Raw genomic sequence first — 24023 nt, forward strand, 5'->3', positions numbered from 1 at the left:
CCCAAGCATCCATCCGCGTCATCAAGACACAAAGCCGATCACTTAAGACTCACAACGGGACGCTCGCTCGCATTCATATTGTAATAGAACTTAAGTGAATCGTGCAGCTGTTTGTGGCACTTAAGGCCCGTGCGGTATTGTTTGGCACGCTAACGACACGGAGGTAGAACAGTTGCGGCACGGGCCGATTGTTCGCTTTGAGGGTAGCTAGCAGACGCGCAATTAGCTGCAGAGCCGCTTGCTGTTGATTGGTCTGATTTTGCTCTCGCTGTTGATTAGCGTAATTGTTTTGAACACTCTCGAATCTTAAAACAGTCAAAGAGAATAAGATACACAAAAAAAATGCAAGGAACAAAAAAGTCATATAGAGGTCAAAGGTCACCTTGACACCAAATATGTTTTGTTGATATCAGACGGGCTATTAATAGATTTCGATGAGCTCTAGAGTTTATAAGTGGACGATTTAAATGGGGTCGAAACATATTACGCGTGCAGAAAGAAATAAACAGCATCATTTAGTAGATGACGCTACTGCGATTGAAAGCAAAGCTGTCCCCAGTCACCGGCTGCTTCCTTCCGTTCTGTTTTTAGCCGCCGCCTCGTTAGCGCTGACCGCCGCGCACCGAGTCCGAGATGACCAGCTGGAGACCGTTTAAGGTCAGCGGCGCCATTCCATCAAATGATAGAAACATCATGAAACGAACGTCACATGGCTTTGAGCTTAGTCGCAGCGGGAGGAAAGTGTTTGGCATTTCAATCGGTTTTTACGCCTTCAGAATGCTAAATAAACGCGTGGTGAAATTTGCATAAGATTGATCATTTCATTCAGAAGCTAACTTGAATGAAGTCTTGATAAATATGAGTAAATATTTTGAGTGGCGAATACGTCCCAATGTACTTGCCTATAAACGTACTTGTAGCATTTTTTTCCTCCATAATATCGTTTAATATCATTTAACCGAACTCGGATTCATATGGCCACAAAGACGCTGGTGTCTCATTACTTTGTCATATACCCTGCAGAGACTATTCCTAGGACAGCTCATAATAAGATCGCCTAATTAGCCTCGGTTCTCAGGGAATCTATTTGCTCACCGCTGTAACACATGCTGTGGAAGTTGTGTGTGTGTGTGTGTGTGTGTGTGTGTGTGTGTGTAATGTCAAGTTGGTAATTGGCACACTTTTAGATGACAGGCATTAAAGGGCTATTTCAAGCACTTAATAGAACCTGACATTTAATGTTCTTCCTTTCATTTGACGAGATAAGAGTGTTCGATCATTCCGTTTTTCACTATATCGTATTCAAATTTGGAGACTGCGAGGGAGGGAAAATTTTAACAAGTGGAGTATGGCAAGATGCAAGATTTTTCATTATAGTTCTTTGTTTTTTTCAATTTCATCTTGACTTTTTTGTTTTTAAAATGGACTCATTTTAATTATTTTTAAAAGCAACTTTATTATTAATATTTTTTATTATTTATTTTTACAAAATAGCTTCATTTTAGCTTAGTTTTAGAATTAGTTCTAAAATATTTTTTTCATTGACTGAAGATAACAGATCCACGGACGATTTTGTGTGGATTATAATTTATTTCATTTGTCCTTATCCCTCTCTCTCTTTTTTTTTTTTCTGCATTCAGATTTTGAACATGAGTATGCAAAGTTCCAACGTAACTGAGCAAAAAGCTGACTAAAAAAAAACTGAAGTCTTTGAGTTATTCCTTTGAAGCGAGCATCGATTTGTCTTCCCTTCTCCTCCGTTAAGCAACCACTAATTGTAGTGATTTCTACACTGGTTTCGACATCTGGACGAGTCCAAAAATAACTGGTACGGTGACGTGGCTGTTGGTACATCACGTGTGGAGAAGCAGCTAAATATTCAGAGTAGCGCTCTTGGAAAACAAGCCAGCGGCCCATTATTCACCACGTCATGAGCGTGAATACAAATGTCAATCAAAACACCGGAATGGAACTCCATTCCCTTGCCAGCGTCTGTTTCCATGTTTCCTCGTCATCACACTCCTCTTGAGACACTGACCACAAGTTTCACAGGGAACATTCTGCACTTCTGGAATATACTTTCTAAGAAAAGATGATGCTGTTTTTCCTCTCAAAGACATCATGTCCATTACGGTCCAGGTCTCAGTGTTCTAATTGCAGTGATAGTAGAAATAGAAGAGGTGTGATGAAACCCTCCGTTTGGAATAATTAACCTCCTGTGGCTGCCGGCTTTTATTTTATTTTTTATTTCTAGTGTTGCCAACTGATTTTCAGAGGACCTTGCTCAACACGTATCTCTCTATCTATAAATTTAAAAAATCAAATAAAAAAAAGAAATCTATATAGATTTTTTTTTTTTTCTCGAGGAGGGAATCGGAAGCTGAGCAGGAAGTGCTCAGTTGTCTCGTTGTATGCGTGTCGGTGGGTGTTTGCATCCCCCGTCAGAGTGAGGAGGCTGCAGTCTGGCGCCTTCTTCCTCCGTCCCACAACGAAACTTCAAGGACGTGGTGTCTAGAGGACGCCTAGAGGGATGTCTCGCTTCAACAGCCGCGCCTTATACTGCAAGAAATATTTTCCGATATATTTCTTTCCTCTGGTGGACGTGGTGCTTCATAACCCTTCAAATCATACCATTCAATTTCATACTGTATCTTATCATACTTATGATACATGAATAAATCCCTGCTCTGTATTTAATATAAAATCATCACTAAAAAAAACAGCACCACCTTCTGGCACAGATACAGTATACTATCAAATGCCCTAATGTTGACTGGGAGGATAATTTAGTGTACGACCAAATAGATCCTCCCCCCTGTCCCCCCTCCCTCCCTCCCTCCCTCCCTCCCTTTCTCTCTCTCCAGCTCATAGTGGAGCACAGCATGCTTGTGGAGTCTTTACGCACCAACCACAGAGGAAGAAGCTCGCCACTTTCTCCAGCAGCATCGGACTTTCTTTTCCCTTTACTTTCACTTTGGACTTGTTAACCACACCTTCTCGTGTGTTCCCATGTGATTCGTACGTTCTATTAGGAGTAGGGCGCTTCTGGCTGACCTCTGCTCGGGTCACGGTGACCATCATGAACATGATGTAAACATTGCCAGGAGGAGGAGGCGAAGAAGAGGAGGAAACACATTCTACTTTTTTTGTATATTTAGAAACTGAAATTATGATCCCGCCGGCCAACTCTGCCCAGGAGGAAAGTTGCGGGGGAAAAGAAGACGAGCAGAATGAGTCTCCCAAATCCCCGAGCAATACTTCCAACCAAGAGACCAAGGTAAGGACTTCTTTAAAAGTTACAAAAAAAAAATCAACTTAAGTTTCTAGAGTAATGTCCCCAATAAAATAAAACCTTTTCACTTGACATCTTACTTCTGTGACCTCATTTGACCGGAATAAGGAACAAACAGTTTCTTCAGAGTGCAAATAATTTGCTACATTGGTCTCGCCTACGGGTCAGAAAGACCCGTGCCGTCTCTTGTACCGAAAGATGATGACTTAATTCATGTTTAAATGTGTTACGCAAATCCAGCGTTTCTTAATTAGAAGCAGCTCTGTGTCAATCCAAACGAATTATTACATTCAAGCCACAGCTTTTGGTTCTGAGTATACCGAATGTGGCGACCAAAAGCGAATTTTCCAAACTACGACCCAAAACAGGCCTCAAGTCCAAGTTTGGGATACCCTGCGCTTGGAATCTTCCTCCATAAGGACTTACTTTAGTGGTCATTTTGGTGGTTGTAAATTATCTAAATATATCTGTCCTATAAAAGATGACGTACAAAAGAACGCAGGCGGAAGGCTAAATAGTTCTACACGGTTCCCTGCACAGAAATAAAATTATATTTGTTTGTTTTTTTCCTTACCCCCTTTTTGTAAGACTACCGCAAGGCCCGAACATCCCAAACGGAAGGTGAGACGAACGACATGGTCGTATGTTGACACACATTAGAAACCCTCCTGTGATATTGCGGGTCAAAATGACCTGTGGGGAAAAAAATTGGTTTGCTTGTAAATTTATTTTTAATTTGCTCTTAATTCTGCACGCAGGAGGGTTAGTGCAATGCAACATAATATATTTAAGCCATAAATTAACGATCTCATCCAGTAGATTATGCTTTTCCTTAAGTCTCATTTAATGTGTTTTTGATGGTGCTACATTTGATTAGGTGTCATCCTCATCCTTAAGCTCCCATGCTTCATGTGCCTTGCAAGTTAACTGCTATCAAGCAAAGCATGTGCTGCCCTTAAAACCATCCAATTATCTTTGAATCGTGCATTTTAATCACTACAATTTCAAGAGCAAATATTGGAATTTAGATGGTAATTATATCTCAGTGCTTTTGATGGTGCTCAGATCAGGGTTAGACCACCCACCACAGTCGTGTGAGTTTGCCAAATTGATCAGATGTCACCCCGAGGACTTATTGATCCTCTTTGCAACAAAGCTTCAATGATAAACACTTGAATCTAGGTGCAATGTATTTGTATGATGCCATGCATTTACATGAAAATAGGAGGGAGCATCTTCACGAGCAATTGCAAAAAAAATAAATAAATTCCTCCCGGCATTGTGCGGCTTAATTAGTACACAAAGCCTGATTAAGGAGTTCTTCTCCGGCCTTCAATTACGTCAAAACTGAATCCATTCCGCTGCATAAGAGCCCTTCAGTCTCATTACAGTAGCAAAGGGATTTTTTATAAAGCAACTGAAGGAGAACCAGATGAAATAAAGGCTTGTCAGTGTAGAAGGTAATGAGATTGACAAACAACATGGCCGGAAAGAACGACATTAGTGTCCTGGTGGGGAAGCTTTTTTAGCAATGATTCTATTTTGAATTCCAAAGAGTCAATTCTATTCTGTTTGCTTCCAGCTTCAAAAGCTCAAACGTTCGTTGTCCTTCAAAACCAAAAGCATCCGAAGCAAGAGCGCCGACAACTTCTTCCGAAGCGGCGGCGACAACAAGACGGAGCTCCTCTCCGATGTGAGCGGGAGCACGGGGCACCTGTACAACATCGGCACTAGCGGCCCGCCCATCCCGCCCGTGCCCCCCGCCATCCCTTGCGCTCCTCCCCCTACGTCGCGTTCGCAGACACGCAACCCTCTGCAGGTGGACTCGGCCGGACATTGCTTCATGGAGCACATCTTCAAGAAGCCTACCTTTTGCGACGTTTGCAACCACATGATCGTAGGTATGGGGTTAGTTAACACTACATGAATCCTTATCAAGTCAAGAGGTCAATTATGTACCAACTTTAAACGCCCACCTGCTTCTTGCATCACCATCTATCCGTCATTATAAGAAATGTCAGCATAAATTGAATCATAAATATGTAAGAATTGCATCACGGCATAGCGAGTCTAAACATTTTGCTTTACAAAAACAATTTCTTTTATTTCAAGCTTGAGGCGGAGAGAAAATTTGATTTGGCTCTAAGTAAAAGTGAATTAAATACACTGGCATATAATAAAAATACCTGCGTGCCAAGCGACGCTGTGTTATGGATTGCAGCGAGTTGCTAATTAAATAAACACCTACGTGGGCGAAGGACATGTTTGTATGTCTGACTGAGTGTGAAATGTAATTTACATGAGGGGAGTGGGGGGGCGCTTGGAATAATAGTATTTTAACATCTTTAAACCAGTGAAGTGTTGTAATAAATGCAGTCAATTAGTCATTTAGGGGGGAGAGGGCGGGGCTTATTTTGTCATAGCAAAAACAAAGTAACAAATTAGTCTACAGAACCTCAGCTAGGTTGATTTGAGGTAGGAAGTATGAGGGCGGAAAGTAATACTGCTGGACTAATGGATCAATGCTATTCTGAAAGCAAAAAAAACAAAAAAACAAAAAGTTGTGCTGGTGGGGAAGATAGAAATAAACAAAGAGGTCAATTTTCAAATGTGGCATCACACATTTGTGAAATGACAATTGTCAGGGGTCATAAGAGTTCAAATTTGGGATTACCTCTCATACACGCTAAATAGTCTCAAAATTACTACTGAATACGCAAACACCGAGACCCCCCCAACCACCCACCCACCCACCATTGCCAAGCTGTCATTTTCTGGTCCAACCGCTAAACTGCTAGCACGGAGGCGTATTGTTTCCACGTTGGAGTGAGTCACACCAAACGAGCTGATGGACAGCAGGGACATGTGTGTGCTATCACTAACTGTTTTGGATAAAAGTGTAACTCAAAGCAATACTTAAATAAAAGTATATCGTTGCCTCGAGGTACGGGAAAATACGATTCATTAAACATCACAATATGTAGTAGATTAGCATAGCGGATAAGCAATTAGTGAAAGGGGGGGGGGGTAAAAAAATATGTTCTAAAAAATGTGATCAATAGTTGTCCACATTTTCACATGGACAGAACGTGGGCGGGGCCACAGCAATTGCACACTGAGCAATCGATACCCAAGCACAGATGCAGAACTATTAAACAAACTGACCTCCTTTGTGTAGGATGCGAGCAGTCGCCATTGACTGATGCGTGGTGGCTTCTGATCTCGCTTTAATGGAAAATTGGCTTTTTAAAATCTATGGGTCTCTGTGCTGGCCTCTCCATCAACTGTGAAATGACATAAACATTTATTATTTTTTTTTTGCTGTGGGGTGAAAATGTCAACAGACTGCAAGCATATGTGAAACATCCCATTTGTTTTTCAGGTACCACAGCCAAACACGTGGTGTTCCTGGCGGGCAACACGGCCAAGCACGGCCTGCGTTGTAAAGCCTGCAAGATGAGTCTTCACCACAAGTGCGAGAACGGCGTCGGGCAGCAGCGCTGCATGGGCAAACTGGTGAGAGCGCCTGTCTTCATGAAATGTGCATCGCCTGGGATCACATTCGTATCCATTTCGTGATGTCATCACTATTGCCATTGGAGATGTTGGACTGACATTACAAACAAAATAATGACTTACTAAAACAACATTAATCATCAAAATAATATTGATATATCAACTTGAAATCACATGAAATAATGAATAACATCCCTCACCAGAATGCGCATATTCAGAAATCACACTTTAGTGTATGTGTGAGTGTGCTGGTACATCTGCGACTGCCATCCAGCCATCTTCGTCATCCTCCTCCTCTTCCTCCTCCACCTCCTCATTATATCATCCCTCTGCCAGTCAATCTGCAAGCTAATTGTCACCAAGCACGCCACCGACACCAAACCTCTGACCCCCGCCGCCCGACGTCACCGTCGATCTATTAACGTCACAGGATAGATCCGACGATGCTCGAGGGCTTTGTCGTTGACTTCATTGAGGTCACGATCATAATTTCTAGAGTTTTTATGAAGCAAACTAAACAACAACATAAACTGCCAACTAATGTGAGCGACACTTTGGAATGTTCCTGCAGCCCCGGACAAAATATTTTCGAATGTCAAACCTATTTTTATTTTCCATAAAGCTAAACATGTTTGCTCTCTTTGTAAAATGTGTTTTGATCCTTGTATTACAAGCGCATCCTGTTCGGGAATGAGTGGAAAGGGAGCAAGGAAGTGATTGGCTCTCAGGAGTGGAAAATCAGGTTGAGAGGTTAAAGAGGACAAAGTTTCCCCCTGTGGGATTGGGCTCTAAATTTGCCTCTCTTAACTTGGGACGCTTGTGCGGGCATGCTTGTTTCCCTTCAGCCTGAGAACGCTAAGCAAAAACCCGGACATCTATTGCGTCACTGACGAACACGACATTAGGAATATCTGTTTTTATGAGCTAATATTTATAGCGTAGTTTGGTTTCGTAACAAAATGATTATCGTTGTAGTTTTCAGACCTCGGTTGTCCTTATTGGAGGTCACACAACTTTTACTCTCCCGCTTTACCAAAAGCCATCTGTAGATTTAAACGGATGATTTATGACGGTCATGCATGATTTAAGACTGTAATCATTCATTTTCTTTTAATTCACATTTAATGTCATTTCCCGCAAAGGTGATATTCCGAGTTCTCATTCCCATCGCTTCTCCATTAGCTTGCTCGGCGACCGAGACTATTTCTATGACTTCATTTGTACCGAGGTCTTGGTCTGCTGCTATTTCCATCAGTGCTTGTTATTAACTGTTTGGGTTGACTTTGATGTTTTGAGACTTGGGCTGGTGACAAAATAGCAATATTCCATTATTATCATTGTATTGTTGTGTTTCTTGCCAGCCTAAAGGCTTCCGACGGTACTACAGCTCTCCGTTATTAATTCAGGAACAATACGGCTGCATCAAAGAAGTCATGCCCATCGGTAAGCGGCCTAACTTATCAATACATGATTGAATATATTGACAACACTTTTTAAAAATCCATTCTTTTTGTACCACTACAGCTTGCGGTAATAAAGTCGACCCCGTCTATGAGGCCCTCAGATTCGGGACGTCGTTGGCACAAAAATCCAAACGGGCCAGTGGCTCAGAATCTCCACAAAGAAATTCGGTAAGGTCATTTCAAGTCGATTGGTAATATCTTTTTTGAAACATTCCATTAGTTCTCCTAACCCGACACTACAATATGTCGTCGAGAGCCATGCATCTCACTGTCGGTCCACCTCACACACTTTGTTTATTTGGTGCTGCTGCCTTTGACATGTTGTAGCTGATGGAGCAAATAGATACCACCTCAGCGGAGTCATAAACACTACCAATAAAGGCATTCTGGTCTTAGCGGTCATGACGGGGAGCTGTCGTGCTCATGTTACAGTCCTCGAGATGAATTGGACTGATTATAAACGCTCTCAGGCCACCCCGTGACATTTTTCGTACAGGGTAGGATAATAGACGGGCACGAATCACTTAGGGAAGGCTTCACAGTCCGAAAACTCTTTGGGCTTAATTTATTACGATCCTCATATTTGTGGCGGTGAAATTTCGTGTTCACTCACGACGATAAGATTGTACGTTAAATGTTTGAACATTTGGGAGCGCAAATTGCTAGTTATGCCCCGCTAGGCTGTTTCATTGACACTCGAAGGTATGAGGATGCGATGCAGGAACAGGAACACAGAGTCAGCAGGAACAGGGAAAATTGGACATTAGGGAAATTATTCCAACAAATAACACTGGCATGATTGACGAGTGCATACTAATGAATCACGGCGCTGTATTACTTAAAACTGAATCACCCGGGGGGGGGGGGCTATTAATGTTTAGGCTCCACTTATTTCTCCACTGCATTCTGGATTTGTGCCACTGTGTAATGACAATGGAAAAGACAGTCAAACTGTTTGTGTAGCTGTGTGTGTGTTTTAGAAATAGTATACGAATGCAAGCTTGGAAACATGCTCTGTCTACACTCACGAGGGCCTTTGTTATTTAGCGTCACTGACGATTCCCGCCGCTATGATTCCGTTAAATGTATTGTTGTTTTCATAGAATTGTCCAATTGAAATCAGATTTCTTTGCAGACCAGTGACTTGGATAACGTCCCGGAGGAAGCGGTGGCTCACGGCAGCAGCCAGGCACTGTCAAGAAAACACAGCGACGATGGTGAGGGGCTGTGGAAAAATTTCCATTTGTCACGATTCTGCGATCCAATCGAACGACAGCTTGCAATTTATCGTGTGTATATTTTCACTCAGTTTTCACGGTTCTGGAAAACGGGGCTGAGTACTACCGAGTTCAGCCGGAGAGAACACCCCACAATTCTGAGGTGAGAAATTTTTTCGAATCCATTTGTTGGCTACACTGGCGAGTCGAAAAATGCAGCCTCGCATCACTCATCTTGAATGCCCTCCGCTATTACCGCTTCAGTTCCCAGGAAATGGAGGGAAAAGTTCTTTTTCCTGCGGTAACAAATCAAATTGGAGCTGACACAAGCACGGCAAACTTGCGCTGATGGAGCCAAGGCTTGACCTCACTGGTTGCATCTGTGGCTCTTCCGTTAGCAAAAAAATATCTTATCAACTCCTGTAGGGTGATGATAAAAATCTCATCGGGAGCTTACCAGGCCGTCTTTTTCTTTTTTCTTTTTGCCTGCTGGAATGCACAGAGGAGTTTTTTGAGCATGTTTAGGCCTCATTGTCAGTAGAAATAGACCACAGATATTTGGGCAAACATAATAATAAACCATACAAGGAAAATTCACAAACGTCCCCTCGCTTCTCAAAAAAGAAGAGACTCAAATACGCGGTGCTGCGCTGGGCGGGCCGAGCACAGCTGGCGGCGCATGGTTAGCGCATCCTCCGACGGGTCCATTAGCTCTGGCTAAGGCAGAGACAGATGGAGGCGTACTGGGAAAATGGTAATTCAACCGATTGGGTTCACTCAAAGAAACATTTTAGTCATTTGAGTAGTAGTGATGGATGATATATACTCACACTCGTAGATTCTCAAACATTGGGACAGTAAATATAGCTTTGGCACACGTTATATTTACGTTGTGCAAGATTAGCTGCAATCTGTTCCGTCAACACCAAGTTAAAATGGGACGAGAGGCATGCACACAGGAAGTTGTCGGAGAAGTGTTGTCCCAATTAGCACCAGTCCATAAAATATATATATTTTTTTCACTCTTGTCAGTTCTGTCACAGTTAACTCCACCGTGGAGCCTGCTTGCTACATTTCACACTCCTTGAAAAGTAGATGCGTTTGGTAGCAGGACGGGGTGGGGTGGGGGGGTGACAGTGAAACACAGGTGGTATTTTTACAAGATGGCAGAACTTTGCTTTCCTTGAGGCACCAGGTGGTAATGAAGCCATGTGTCATCCACAAGGAGTAGCTGATGGATGACTTGGAAGCAGGCACAAGGCAAATTGCTTGTGTGGCCTCCGGGGACAGTAATGAAAATGATGAAAACAAAAAATGGCAAAAAGCTGACGAAAAGCCACTCGGCAATCTTGATGCTGTTGAGGTCGGAACGATACAGATTCAAAATTGTTGTTTAGGTGCTGCGTGGGACCCACCAGCTTGTGTGTGGTTATTGTTGAGTGTGTGTGTGTGTGTGTGTGTGTGTCTAGCTGGAAGACAGCCAGCTTCACCAAGATGCACTCCGGCTCAACACCTACGTGGCCTTGTACAGTTTTACTGCCCAGGAGAGCCATGACCTGGAGATGAGGCTAGTTTGCAAAACACACACAACAACACGACTTTGATGATGGAGCTTTTTACAAAAACACTCGCAGGTGAAACAGTATTATTTAAAAAAAAAAAATATATATAAAAAATATTTGCTGCATTTTCCGCTAGTGTCAAAGCGCCCGATCATGGCCACCGTACGCTTTGACACACTTTTTAAGACAGGAAACGAAAGTCATCACGTGCAGTCCTTCATCTCAAGCATCAATTTGGTTTCCTCTTCCCACCAAATTACTCAAATGGAGTGATACCTGTGTTCCGCTAACGGATTCTAACACAATCACTTGAATCAGCATATGCAACATAAATTCAGGAGAGGAGAAGGATACTTCTTGAAAATGATTCATTTTACTTGCAAGTGAGAAAATTCTACTTGTGCTTGATTATGTGATTACTTCAACAACGTGATGATTATAATGATGATGAGAACTGGCAAGTCCAACTACTTGAGAAATTTTCACCCGGTCCTTTTCTGAAGATTTTTTTAGATATGGAATTGTTTTTTTCTGTTCACAGTGAATCGTATTTTCTCAGTAATAGTGATTATTACCAGGATAAAGACACACTCCAACAATCACAAGAGGTGGAAATAAGGGAAATTACGTAAAAACTCACATTTTCCTCAATCGAGTTGTTCCTTTTCCTTTTTTTTTTTTTTAACTACATTAAACTTTGCCAACAATGACTGCGAGCAGATGCTTGTAATTACTACGGCACACACAGACATGCGGCACAGTGATTCACAATTTTCCTGTCTTTTTTTTCCCCCTGTCTTCCCGTCCACCTCTCTTCCTCCAACTCCCTATCCTTCACTCTGATTGGCTCTCCTTCTCTGACGGCAGGTGAGACAGGTGTAATTAAAAGACATTTCACATACAATAAAATAAAATAGTGGGAAAATAGACATTTCAAATAAAATGAACATTATACAAATGTTTTCCATAATAATGCTCTCTTTTCTTTCAACGCAAAATAGACAAATTGTTTACAAACCGTCCATTGTTTTGCCTCTTATTGCAGGGCAGGAGACCGAATTTTACTTATTGACGAATCCAACGGTGATTGGTGGAAGGTAAGCGTTAAATTCCCTTCACACATTGTGATTTCTTGGACTTATTAGTAATGATGAATTGTTTTGGATCATTTCCAAGGCAATGATAATAACTATATGTTTTCCCCAAGCACAATGAAATGAACCTGGAAGAAATGAATTGATTGATGAACTGAACAGTCAATGATCGCAGTAGAAAAGATGGAAAAGAGAGTTTGGAATCCTAATAAAGGAGATAAAAGGCGGCATGCTGCTAGCAGACCACGAGCCAACTCATTGTGCATTTCTCACTGCTGCTTCTCATCATGCTGTGGATAAACACACACATCTGGCCGCTTTGGAGAATTTCGCCAGTAAAACCAATAATGCGGAAGTTGACAAAAGAACAACAACTCACATATCATCTATCATCTGTTTAATATTTTCCAGGGGGTGATTGAGGACAGGATCGGTTTCTTCCCGGCATCCTTTGCGCATCAATTGCGGGTGGGAGATCAAGTTTTCAGGTGTAACAGGACCTTCATCGGCTGCAGAGAGCAGGGCCAGATTACGCTAAAGGAAGGACAGGTACTATTTGGTCTTCTTTTTTTTTTTTAACTCTACCAAAAAACCCTGCATGATACATACGGCTTTCCGCACACACAAAATATTTTGTCGTAAATAATGAACATTTGAGATTGTCTTCGTTGACCCCTTTTTGAGGCCGATTATGACAAGAAGGTTTTTTTTTGTTCCTGCTGCTCCCAGGAGTCCTCTTTTATCACTCACCCTTGCATCATCACGTCACAATTTTTTTTTTTTGTGGCCCCCGCATGTGACTTATCCGTCAAATATGCACATTAATGAGTGGTCTCTTTTTCCCACAATGCTTATGGTGTGACTCTGGAGAAAAAAATCCTGCAAGCAAACCCCAAGCGGATAGGAAGCCGCAGAATATGAGATTGGCGTGTTCCCTAAGAGTTTAGCGTAATGTGATCACTTAAGGAGAGTACAGGTTGCACAAAATGATCTGGAACATTTCAGCGTGTTTGTAATGGCACTTGAGAGCTCCTTCAATTTGGACTTTTTCTTTTTTCTAACCTATTCCTTAGTTGGAATAAATTAGATTGAATAAATTTTATCCGGACCGTGCTGCAAAATCATACACCGACTTTAACTTGAAGTACATTTTTTTTTAAAGAATTAGGAAAGTTAAATGAAATACTTTGAATTTATGAAAAGATCCCGGCACTGATGAACAATTGTCAGCAACAGGGTGACAGCGCCATCTGCTGGAAAGACCTGGTAACGACGATATCGCGCAAACTACACTAAACCATTTATTTAAATACAGTATTTTTAATTAACATTTTTCTATACTATATAAAATTGTAATTTGGGCAAGTTAACTAAATGTTTTGAGTTTTGCTATCACAACAAAGCAGAGTTTACAGAACCTTGTCTTGAAATCCACTTTAAATAAATATAAACAATACAGCTAATTTATTTGGAGCAAGTAACTTCCTTGCTTCATTTTGCTAACTCCCACAGTTGCCATAAATGTCAATAATTTACAAATTCCGACTTAAATTGCTATTTTTGGCCTCCCTAAAAAAAAAAATCAAACGTGACAGAGTTAACTATAATTCATGACTATCTTGTCCCACTAGATCTGTGTGAGCAGTGAGGACGAAAGCAACGGCTTCATCAGGGTGGCAAGCGGCAAGAAACGAGGCTTCGTGCCCTGCGACGTTCTCGATATTATGTGAGGCGGAAAAGCGCTCGAGAGGTGACGAGCGAGGGAAGGCCGTGTCCGCCGGCCCTGAAGGACAAACGAGGTCAAAGCTGCTTATGAGGTGGGACGGCTGAATGTCTTCATCGCAAAAAGTGGACGGGAAGCAGGACAGACGCACGTGACGATACAAGTTCTGCCTTGTTTGTTTGGCTGCTATCACTGGATTTCATCTTTTCATTTAGACTTTTAACAAAGCCGTACGATGGCTGGCTTTCATTGTGAGTTGCAATGAGTGGATTGCATTGTCAAAGAAAAAAATATGTCATCAATAACGGGGGATATGCCACGCTGAAAGTGGAACAAAAAGTTGTAACGTTAGGCCAATTTGTGCATATTTTTTAAAATAGTCATATTTTGAGAGTTACAGGAAAAAAAAATCCACTATCTTACAAAAATAAAGTCATTTTCTTTTGAGTTAAAATGTTTTTCATAAAACGTCAGGTTTTGAAAACATTTGAGTCAAATCTGAAAACTATTTACTAAATCCAAATTGTTCTAGGACGATCTTTTTTTTTTTTTCTCTGAAAAACAGAATACAGAGAAAATTGAAATTCTTGTTTTTTTTATCCTCACATAACTAACTTCAGCTGGAATACAAATCACTATAAATGCTAATGTTTGGATCATTTATTTCCGGCAACACACATCGGATATGAGAATGTAATTGTACCTTTCCAGTTCCAAGCTATAACTCGACATTGGCTGGCTCATATTAGACAGTTCAGCACCCATCATCCGGATTAAAACATACACGGACGGACCTCAGCGACAACCAGCGCTGCTGAAATAATGAATTCCCTGGTTAGCACACACACGCACACGCACACACACACACATGCACAAAACATCTGTCAGTCCTTATCTGCTGTGGCCATGTCAGTGCTCTCCCATGTGAGGACAAAAGCAATGCTGGTGTTTTACGGTCCACACGTCTGCCACACTGCCTTGGCCTCCATCATGTTCAAACACCACGCAGGAGATAAGCAGGTTTCCTCTGATCTGAAGCCTCGTGTCAAATCTCACGAAAGCAGTTATTGGAGATAGCCAACATCTAAAATACATTTTCTCGTTGTTAGTCGTATTAGAATCGATCCCATTTCATAAGACTATACTTTTTTTGTGTGCTTTTTGAAACGCCCTATGATGTCGCCAAAGTTGCTTAAAAATTGAAAGTAGCACAGTAAATCTGTCAAAGTGATGCATCTCGACTAAGAGACCTATTTTTGGAGGTTGGGGAGGAGGTAAGTTTAGCTTGGGTTGTTCTCGAGAGTTTTATTTCCATGAGCACTTACTTTTGTAAGAAAATCATTTGTAAAGTAAGTTTACATTTAAATGATAAGAACTTCTACATGAATACAAAACTGTTTAAAATGGCGACCGGCTTCGATGTGAAATCGGTCGGCGGGGACCGCTGTTTAATCTGACCACCATCGACCCCGCCCCTCCCTCCCTTCCTCCCTCCTTCCTTCCATCCATGCACCCTCCACTTTCTTCCACTCTGTGTGGCTCAGGAGCTGCGTGCTCACTGTCCCGAAAAATGATGAACCAGTCGCCCCTATGGGAAATTTTGCTCCCGGCGGCGTGCAAGAACGTGTGTCTCAGCCACATGCAACTTCATCATCATCAGTAGTGGCAAGAGAAGAAGAGGAGAAGGAAGATGGAGCAAAAAAAAAACAGCAGCTGGTTTTGTTTCAACTTAAAAGTTCACCTTTGACTCCACGCTGAAAACAACTTGGGAATATTTGGACATCTTGTGGTTGGCAGCTGATGGTGTGGAGCAGGCGCGGTTCTCTCCTCCTCCCTCCTTTCCATCCTCCTCCTCCCATTTGCACACATTTTGCCTCCAAGTCAGCGGGATTCCTCAACCTCTCCGACTGTGTTTTGAACCTCTAAGATGCACTTGACCCTCAGAAGACTTCCTGGAAAAAACAAAGGGATTAACTTGCAAGGCTCATTCTGACCTCTGCCTTTGTGAGTATTTTTTTTAATTTTTTTTATCTTTGTGTGTCATCATCGTCTTAGGCGACTCGGAAGTGATTAATAATGCACTTCTTGATGACTGCTCAGAGGCTTTGACCCGGATTTGACAGGAAATAGCAGCACAAGTGCATATCTGAGAGGTCTCGCTAGCATGTATTATTAATGTGCACTTTTACCTCATTGAATGCTCACGGAAGGTGTGTGTGTGTGTGTGTGTGTGTGTGTGTGTGTGTGTGTGTGTGTGTGTGTGTGTGTGTGTGTGTGTGTGCACCCTCTTGGAACACCTGCTGTATCACAAAAAAAGTGGCATGAGTAGCAAATACTGTACGATAAAGTCATCTGATGTTTTGAATGTGATATTATCAAATGCATGTGAATACATTTTTAATAAATGTGCCTTATCATTTTGAATTATGAATTAGTTTGAAGGAAAGTGCATAATATCCCCTCCTCTTTTGGTTTCCTTGACAAAACAAATGAGGGTCAAGCAATCATTTGAAGTCTGTTCAGTTTTCATGGATAGTTTCTTTTATAAATTGAGGAAATCACTTTTTATTCTTTTCACAAATTTCGACAAAATTTAGGGCCATTTAAAAGATGGGTTTATATTTTATCGCACTGAAGTAAACGCTTAGATATGAGTTGCCAATTTCTCCAATATATTCACATGAATATTGCTTTAATCAATAAACAATAACAAAAAAAAAATCAAATTCATGCACGTAATGAGGTTATTCATGTATGCATGTTGTGAGGCAGGAGCAGAATAGCCGGAGGCACAAACACGGCGAGCAGACGCGCACTCACAGACTCATATTTAGAAAGTGAGTCAGAGGACATTGTCGTTTCCACGACGGTACATTAAGACAATCTTCCACCGAATAAACCTTAGATATTTAAAACATCCTTGAAGCAGTTGCTAATGCAGCTGATATTTGAATACAAACTGTGCAGCAACACATTTAGACAATCAATAGTCATAGATTCTTTATCCTCTATGATTGGATGGGTAAATGATTCACAAGATTAGTTTGGAAAATAAATCAAGTCTAAATAAGAATCCATATTATTTCTAAAAATGTTACAATTACTATCCATTTCCAATTTCGCGGCCCACCTGCAATATCGCCACGGAGCGCTAGAGGCCCGCGGACCACCGGTTGACGACCCCTGCTCTATGAGGAGTTGAAAAAGCATTGGCACAAATGCTTCATTTGCATTTCTTTTCTCAGCATTAGAGTCATTAAATGCCACCAAGCACCACTGGAGAGTATTTTACATTGCATGCTTGTGTGCTTCTACATTCATGATTACAATATTGTTTCTCCTCCAGTGCACAGAATGCATTTTTTTTTTCAGGTGCTGTTCAACATTGTCACATACGACTGTGGGCACAAGTGTTCACTATGGGTCAGTGAGCTGACTGCAGAATGTAATAACCATTGTGCCAGAGACCTCTGGGCTTCTTTGTGCCTCGTGTTCCACTCGCCCCTTTTTAATCTCTTCTCCTCCATCTCTCATCTTCCGACCTTCCTTGCACAAATGCCAAACATATGCGATCAGCGCGTGACAATGTGTTCTGCTGCCGCGGTCCCCCCCAGTGTAGAGAAGGTTATTAAGCATGACGTCCCAGCTACAGCGATGAGATGACCACAGAAGATGAAGAATTCGATCACTTTCGCTTGACTTTGAAGGAAACTTGAGCATTACTTATGCATACGGGCCTAATGCAATATTTAAGTTGATGTCACGGGGATGAATCTGTATTTTTCGAAAATAACAATCGGGTCATCCATTTCCTGATTTTAACGTGTAGTTCCCTGACAAGAGTAAAATTCATCTTGCGTGACTTATCTCCTTCACAGAGCTTTACTTCATATATTGCCTGCAGACATAAATCGGGTTTCTGCAGACGGCCAATCATATTCCTCCAATGACCATGCCACTGAATGTTTTTTTTTTGAAAATTGGAATATGCATGAAGGAAGTGCATCATCATCATCCTCTTCATCATCATCACACATGGCTGTGCTGTAAATCATTCATTCACATATCAAGGGAGGGCAGACAATCCGCAGAATGACGACAAACTGAGTCATGATCATCGGCAGCTGCTTTTCTGCAGCAGGAACTCGTGCCTCTTTCACTCAAATCAAACGAATTAAGTTGAATTGTATGAGTGGTTAGTTGGCACTATACATGGCCAATGACACTATAATTATAGATAACGGCATGAATGGTGACATGGCAACCATCCGAACCGGTACAAACAGCGCCTGCCCAATCACGTCACTCCAACATTTCACTTTCATGCAAATTCACTTTAGTTCCAATATTTGCAAATCGTTTGCTGGAAAACCTACACAAAAACAAATCTTGCAAAACAAATTTTTATGGAAGCTAATTATATTCCCTCACTTATAATGAGGACGGATTGGATTTTTAATACATCATCTATCTTTCTTCTAGCTCGAGTGTGTGGGATTATGTGCAATGTGAACGCTATTAGGTAAATTAAAAAAAAGACATCCACTTGAATTATTTTGAACACATTATTATTTTATGTGTTATTGCAGTAGGTTATTAGGGGCATTTACATTTGTGGTGTGATGTATATTGATTGTCACGTCAAGCCACAACAACCAGACTTCATATTTTCCGGATCCTGTAAGGGGCACAATTTTTTTATAGTCCCATGACGAAAAGAAAGAAATGTCTTATTAAGTCTCACCGCTTTAATAAAGAAAAAAACAGACGTTCCTGTAATGGCTCAGTCTAATGATCAGAGATTTAAGTGATGTGATGTGAAATGTTGTACAACAAGGTGAGGTCCAATCCAATTCCTGGTGGAGGACCCCCCCCTGGAGATGGGAATGTTATTTGTGTGAGCCTCGGGCTACTGCTGGAGCTGTCAAATCAATCCAGATGCATGTGAAAGTCACTTGTCAAATTGGGATATTTTGCCAAAATGTTGCATTTTGCACACGTGTGTTAAAAATAATGTAGAGGTGCTATTGTATTAAAAAGCATAGCTTATAAATATCAGGTTCCGGTGCCCAATTGAAGCAGGTGTATGTGAGCCTGAGGGTGCAAGTTAAATGTTACCCTCTACGGGAACACCAATGAAAAAAAAAAAAAAAATCTCATGGCTATGCGGGGAGAAGATTGAGGTCTCTGTAGATTCAATATGCAAATTTAATCAGCACATGATGAAATTGTGCTTTCTTGTAGGTCATGAAAAGCACAGCATATTAATTTCAAGTAGCTCCCTCACCCATGATAAATGTGTGTCAGTGGAGTCAAAGTGAGACTTTGGCTTCATCTGCTGGTGAAAAAGATGTGGTTTTGAAACACTGCATTCAGTTTTGAGTAGGTTGCACTGCAGTTTCTCCAGTTTGAGGGTTCTGGGAAGATTTGATTGACATAAATCAGCTCAGTGGCCTAGTAGTAGAGTGTCCGCCCTGAGACTGGAAGGTTGTGGGTTCAAACCCCGGCCGGGTCATACCAAAGACTATAAAAATGGAACCCATTGCCTCCCTGCTTGGCACTCAGCATTTAAGGGTTGGAATTGGGGGGTTAGATCACCAAAAATGATTCCCGAGCGCGGCGCCGCTGCTGCTCACTGCTCCCCTCTCCCCCAGGGGATGGATCAAAATCACATGGGGATGGGTTAAATGCAGAGGACAGAGCCCTTTAAGACTGCTTGTGATTTAGGGCTATATAAACTTGACTTGATTGATTGATTGATAAATGCTGAAATTTGATTGGACTAAAAACATCCACATACAACCATAAATAAAAGTATTACAAAATAAAGAGAGTAGGCTGTTGTAGACTGAACAAAACATTTTATTTGTAATTATTTCCTACATAGAAATACACCAAGTCTCCCTTTTGGTTAAATATTGAGCAACATTTCCATCAAAAGGGCATTGTTAGTGGTCACTAGTTTGAAATATCGCCATCTAGTGGCTACAAAACGCATTTTCCTTGATAACAATGTTCCTCCCTAATCCGCCTTTTTTTTTCTTAACAGGAAATGTCAAATTCAACATGTCTCTTTGTGGTGCGGTGCAACTAAGCCCACAACTATGGAAACTGTGCATGCCCCAAATGTCACAGTAAACAACAGTACAATGGATATCCAAGTGGTCACACACAATCTCTGGGAGGTGGTGGCCATAGCGACCGTGTCAGCCATTGTAAGCCTCATCACCATAGTGGGGAACATCCTGGTGATGCTCTCCTTTAAAGTCAACAGCCAACTCAAGACGGTGAACAATTACTACTTGCTGAGTCTGGCGGCTGCTGACCTCATTATCGGCGTCTTCTCCATGAACCTGTACACCTCCTACATCCTGATGGGTTACTGGGCCTTAGGGAACCTGTCATGTGACCTGTGGTTGGCTGTGGACTACGTGGCCAGTAACGCCTCAGTCATGAACTTGTTGGTGATCAGTTTCGACAGATACTTCTCAATCACCAGGCCTCTCACCTACAGAGCCAAACGGACACCAAAGAGGGCCGGCATCATGATAGGCTTAGCCTGGCTGGTGTCTCTTGTTTTGTGGGCACCGCCTATCCTATGCTGGCAATATTTTGTGGGCAAAAGAACCGTCCCCGAAAGACAATGCCAGATTCAGTTTTTCTCAGAGCCCATTATAACGTTTGGAACCGCTATTGCAGCGTTTTATATCCCCGTGTCAGTCATGACTATCCTCTACTGTCGGATCTATAAAGAGACGGAAAAACGCACCAAGGATTTAGCGGAGCTTCAGGGAGCGAATCAGTCCGCACAACCCGACGTCAACCGGGTACGGATCAGTCGATCGTGTTTTAGCTGCAAGCTAAAGTCTGCGGCGCAAGACCGCACTCAAGCCTCATGGTCATCCTCAAGCCACGCCGCCAAATCCACCGCCTCCACCAACGAGGAGTGGTCCAAAACCGGTCCCATGACCGCTTCCAATAGCTACGCATCCTCAGAAGATGAAGACAAGTCCGCCTTGCAGCCCCCTTTGGGGAACCAAGTTTGCGAAGGCGGCAAGAGCGTGGCGGGAAGCGAGAGCGAACAGCTAAGCAGCTACGACGAGGACAGTTTCTTCCAAACGCCGCTCAAAAGAAACTCTCAGAAGAGTAGCAAGCGCGTGTCGTACAAGTTCAAACCCGCCACCAAAGACGCCTTGGCCCCCCACCGGGGCAAAAACGGCGAGGCCAAAACCGGGTCATCCTCGGCGGAGTCGGTCAGCCATTCGGCGTTTAAGGATGTCACGTTGAAGAACCAGATGACAAAGCGGAAGAGGATGGTGCTGATTAAAGAGAGGAAGGCAGCGCAGACCCTCAGTGCCATCCTCCTGGCCTTCATCCTAACATGGACGCCGTATAACATCATGGTGCTGATATCCACCTTCTGCTCGGACTGCATCCCCGTGTCCCTGTGGCATCTGGGCTACTGGCTGTGCTACGTCAACAGCACCGTCAACCCAATGTGCTACGCTCTCTGCAACAAGACTTTCCAAAAAACCTTCCGCATGCTTCTACTCTGCCAGTGGAAGAAGAAGCGGATTGAGGAGAAACTCTATTGGTACGGACAAAACCCAATGGTCGGTGCCAAACTTGCTTGATGTGTTTTAGAAGCTGGAGGTTTTCAAAATGGAGGCCTCACCTCCAAACCACCGCCACCCCCGAATGTTACATTCCATCTTCTGTTGGTGCTCTAAATAGCAACTTGATTATTAGATTAGATTCCATTTTCACAGAATTTAACAAAAATAAAAGAATCCTATATATCAAAAAACATCATAACTACAACTGTTTAAAAAGTCCTTAGTGGTATTTGAAGTCCTTTCCACGCTATCAGTGAGAGACAGCCTGTCGCTACTTTGTCCGAATTTCTGTGCCAACACAAAATGGAAGGAGCCATATCATAAATAGAATGGAACCACTGGCGGAGAGGGGGGGGGGGGGGGGGGGGGGTCCAGGAGGGCACTGCCCCCTCGCCCCAAAGATGTTTGGAAGGCTGAATAAGTAGGGGACATGTTTATTAGTGTTTGCTACAGAATTTGGGGGATTTGCAATTTTTGTTTTTAGGACCCCCCCAAAAGTATCTTGCCCGCCCCCAAGGAAAAATTCCATCTCCGCCAGTGGATGTCACCTGTTTAAAAGGGTACAGCCCAGTTGTGTTGCAAATAATTGTTTGTGTCTGACATAATTTAGCTTCTAATTAACGTGCTGCTGTTTACAAGCACAGGCAGTTGTGGCAGCATCCTGTTTGCTGGGCACAATTAATTCTTAGTACGAATCTTCACTGTATTTATACCACAGCACTCCAAATACAGCTCTCATCACAAAGTTGCTATTTGTAAATAACCTTTTTTTTGTTTTGTTTTTACTGAGGCAAAGCCAATATCTTTTCCTTTTTTGAAAGACTCTTTCAAACAGGGAATTTAAAAGTGAGTATGTTGCCATTATACTGGATAGTGATGTTATGTACAAGGAAAGTTGTTTTTTATTTTGGCTTGTTGCTTTTATGCATCTGTATTTTAGAAACCGTTTTTATCCATTTTCTTCAAATAAATGTCAATGTCCTGCAGAATATATTGAGTCTTTTTAGATTTGTTTTATCCTTCTTATGTATGTATTTTTCTGGGACTTTTCTACTTACGATCTCCCGCCGCAGCCAGCGGTAACGGGGAAATGTCGCCGTCTGGCGGACACGCCGTTGTAAATGAATGGGGTTTGGCACTTAGTGCATTTTTCAAATTTCTTTTTTTCATTTTTTATTTTTTTTATTTCCCGCCGAATGACAGGTCATTTTCTACTTTTATTTGTACAATTACCTCCAGTTTGGATCGTTGTCCAGAGCCACATTGCATCTTCTGCTGAGAAGCTTTTCATAGTTCATCCTTTTTGCAGTCACCGCAATGAACGGCTTTAACCGTGTGTGACGGTTTCACCATCATCCATGCGTATTTGCACAGTCGCTCTTTGTTGCAGTCTTTTTGCCAGTAGATGACATTCCTTCGATTCAGATTGGCACCGGCGCAAGCATCATACCACCAACCTCCCCCGGCCACTCCCTGGAACTCCAACTTGGCACAGTTCTGGAAGTAATTATCATTGTCTCTGTCCTTAGTGGTGAATTTCTGATTATCGTGCAGGTAGTTCTCCGTGTCCTGGGTGAGGGCATCCACGGCCGTGCCATGAAACAAACCCAGCCTCAACCTGTACGCCGATGACTCATCCTCCACCAGGAATGGATCGTATTCCCCCGTTTTTGTCACGGCGTCTCGGTCCACGAGTTTCACTCCCAGTTTGTAGCGTGCCGAGCCTCCGCTAAGCTGGTGCAGGTATTCATTTCCGAGCCAGTGATCGCCAGTGACGTCACCGAAACCACGTTTGTAGTCGGTCCACACTCGGTCAAAATTGACGCTGCTGTTAACGGTGATGTGTTGGACTACAGTCCATCCTCCTTCTTGCATGGCGCAGAAGACCAGGATGGGGGCGTCCCCCGGTTGGATCAGGTACACGCCGTCTCTGGCGTGACCTGAAGAGCTCATGAGCATTTCGTGACAATCTCTCGGTAACGCTGCAGGTGACAATCAGAGATGTTCATTTGTAGAGATTTAATTGCAACGCTGCAGGTGATCATCAGATATGTTAATTTGAAAAGATTTAATTGTAACACTGCAGGTGACAATCAGAGATGTTAACTTGAAGAGATTTAATTGTACTCAGAGAATAAATAACATTAACCATGACTTTTAATGTTAAATTTTTCCCCCCCATTTCATTTCTGTTATGACTAGAAAACTGCTGATGCAGCAATTATGCAAAAATATATTGAGTTTCCTTAACATCAAATTTTAATCACAAAAGGTTTTTAAATCTAACGTACCACCTCATTTATACGTAATTGAAGGAAATTGAAGCTACCTTTCATTCCGTAATTCATGACCACATTATGCTGATCAGGGGGTAGCAGATGCAAGTTCTCTCCTTGAAGATGCTCCATGTTGTCTCCGAATAGACTCGGCAAGAGCAAAAGCATGAGCCAAACTTTAAATATCACCATCCTCCTGCAATCACGTTTTAAATGCATCAAGCAGAAGTGACTATAAAAAATAAAAAAACGAGGCACAAAAAA

At 42.3% G+C, this 24023-nt stretch overlaps 3 protein-coding genes across 5 annotated transcripts; 2 read left to right on the forward strand and 1 right to left on the reverse strand.

Moving 5' to 3' along the window:
* The first annotated feature begins 2971 nt into the window (after positions 1-2971).
* On the forward strand, positions 2972-14494 carry stac (SH3 and cysteine rich domain). Its single transcript, XM_085931950.1, has 11 exons — positions 2972-3277; positions 4875-5193; positions 6675-6808; positions 8170-8251; positions 8333-8439; positions 9407-9488; positions 9581-9651; positions 10958-11055; positions 12096-12147; positions 12556-12693; positions 13776-14494. The coding sequence occupies exons 1-11, from the start codon at positions 3170-3172 to the stop codon at positions 13872-13874; spliced, it is 1290 nt and encodes a 429-aa protein (XP_085788076.1). The 5' UTR covers positions 2972-3169; the 3' UTR covers positions 13875-14494.
* Positions 9957-23978, reverse strand: LOC147045230 (fibrinogen-like protein 1-like protein). Of its 3 annotated transcripts, XM_085931954.1 has the most exons (5): positions 23813-23978; positions 22717-23465; positions 15609-15819; positions 14571-14951; positions 9957-12678 (listed from the first exon to the last, which is right to left on the reverse strand). In XM_085931954.1, the coding sequence occupies exons 1-2, from the start codon at positions 23976-23978 to the stop codon at positions 22771-22773; spliced, it is 861 nt and encodes a 286-aa protein (XP_085788080.1). In that variant the 3' UTR covers positions 9957-12678; positions 14571-14951; positions 15609-15819; positions 22717-22770. The 3 variants fall into 3 exon arrangements, with proteins under 3 accessions (XP_085788080.1, XP_085788081.1, XP_085788082.1); XM_085931955.1 differs by lacking the exon at positions 9957-12678 and having other exon boundaries at positions 13700-14951; positions 15609-15815; XM_085931956.1 differs by lacking the exon at positions 9957-12678 and having other exon boundaries at positions 13700-14951; positions 23813-23951.
* chrm5a (cholinergic receptor, muscarinic 5a) lies at positions 19972-21501 on the forward strand. The gene has a single exon (XM_085931949.1). The coding sequence runs from the start codon at positions 19972-19974 to the stop codon at positions 21499-21501; it is 1530 nt and encodes a 509-aa protein (XP_085788075.1).
* Positions 23979-24023: the final 45 nt, after the last annotated feature.

This window comes from Syngnathus leptorhynchus, chromosome 15 (assembly GCF_054491065.1).
Source record: "Syngnathus leptorhynchus isolate UIUO chromosome 15, UIUO_Slep, whole genome shotgun sequence".
Classification (NCBI taxonomy): Eukaryota; Metazoa; Chordata; class Actinopteri; order Syngnathiformes; family Syngnathidae; genus Syngnathus; species Syngnathus leptorhynchus.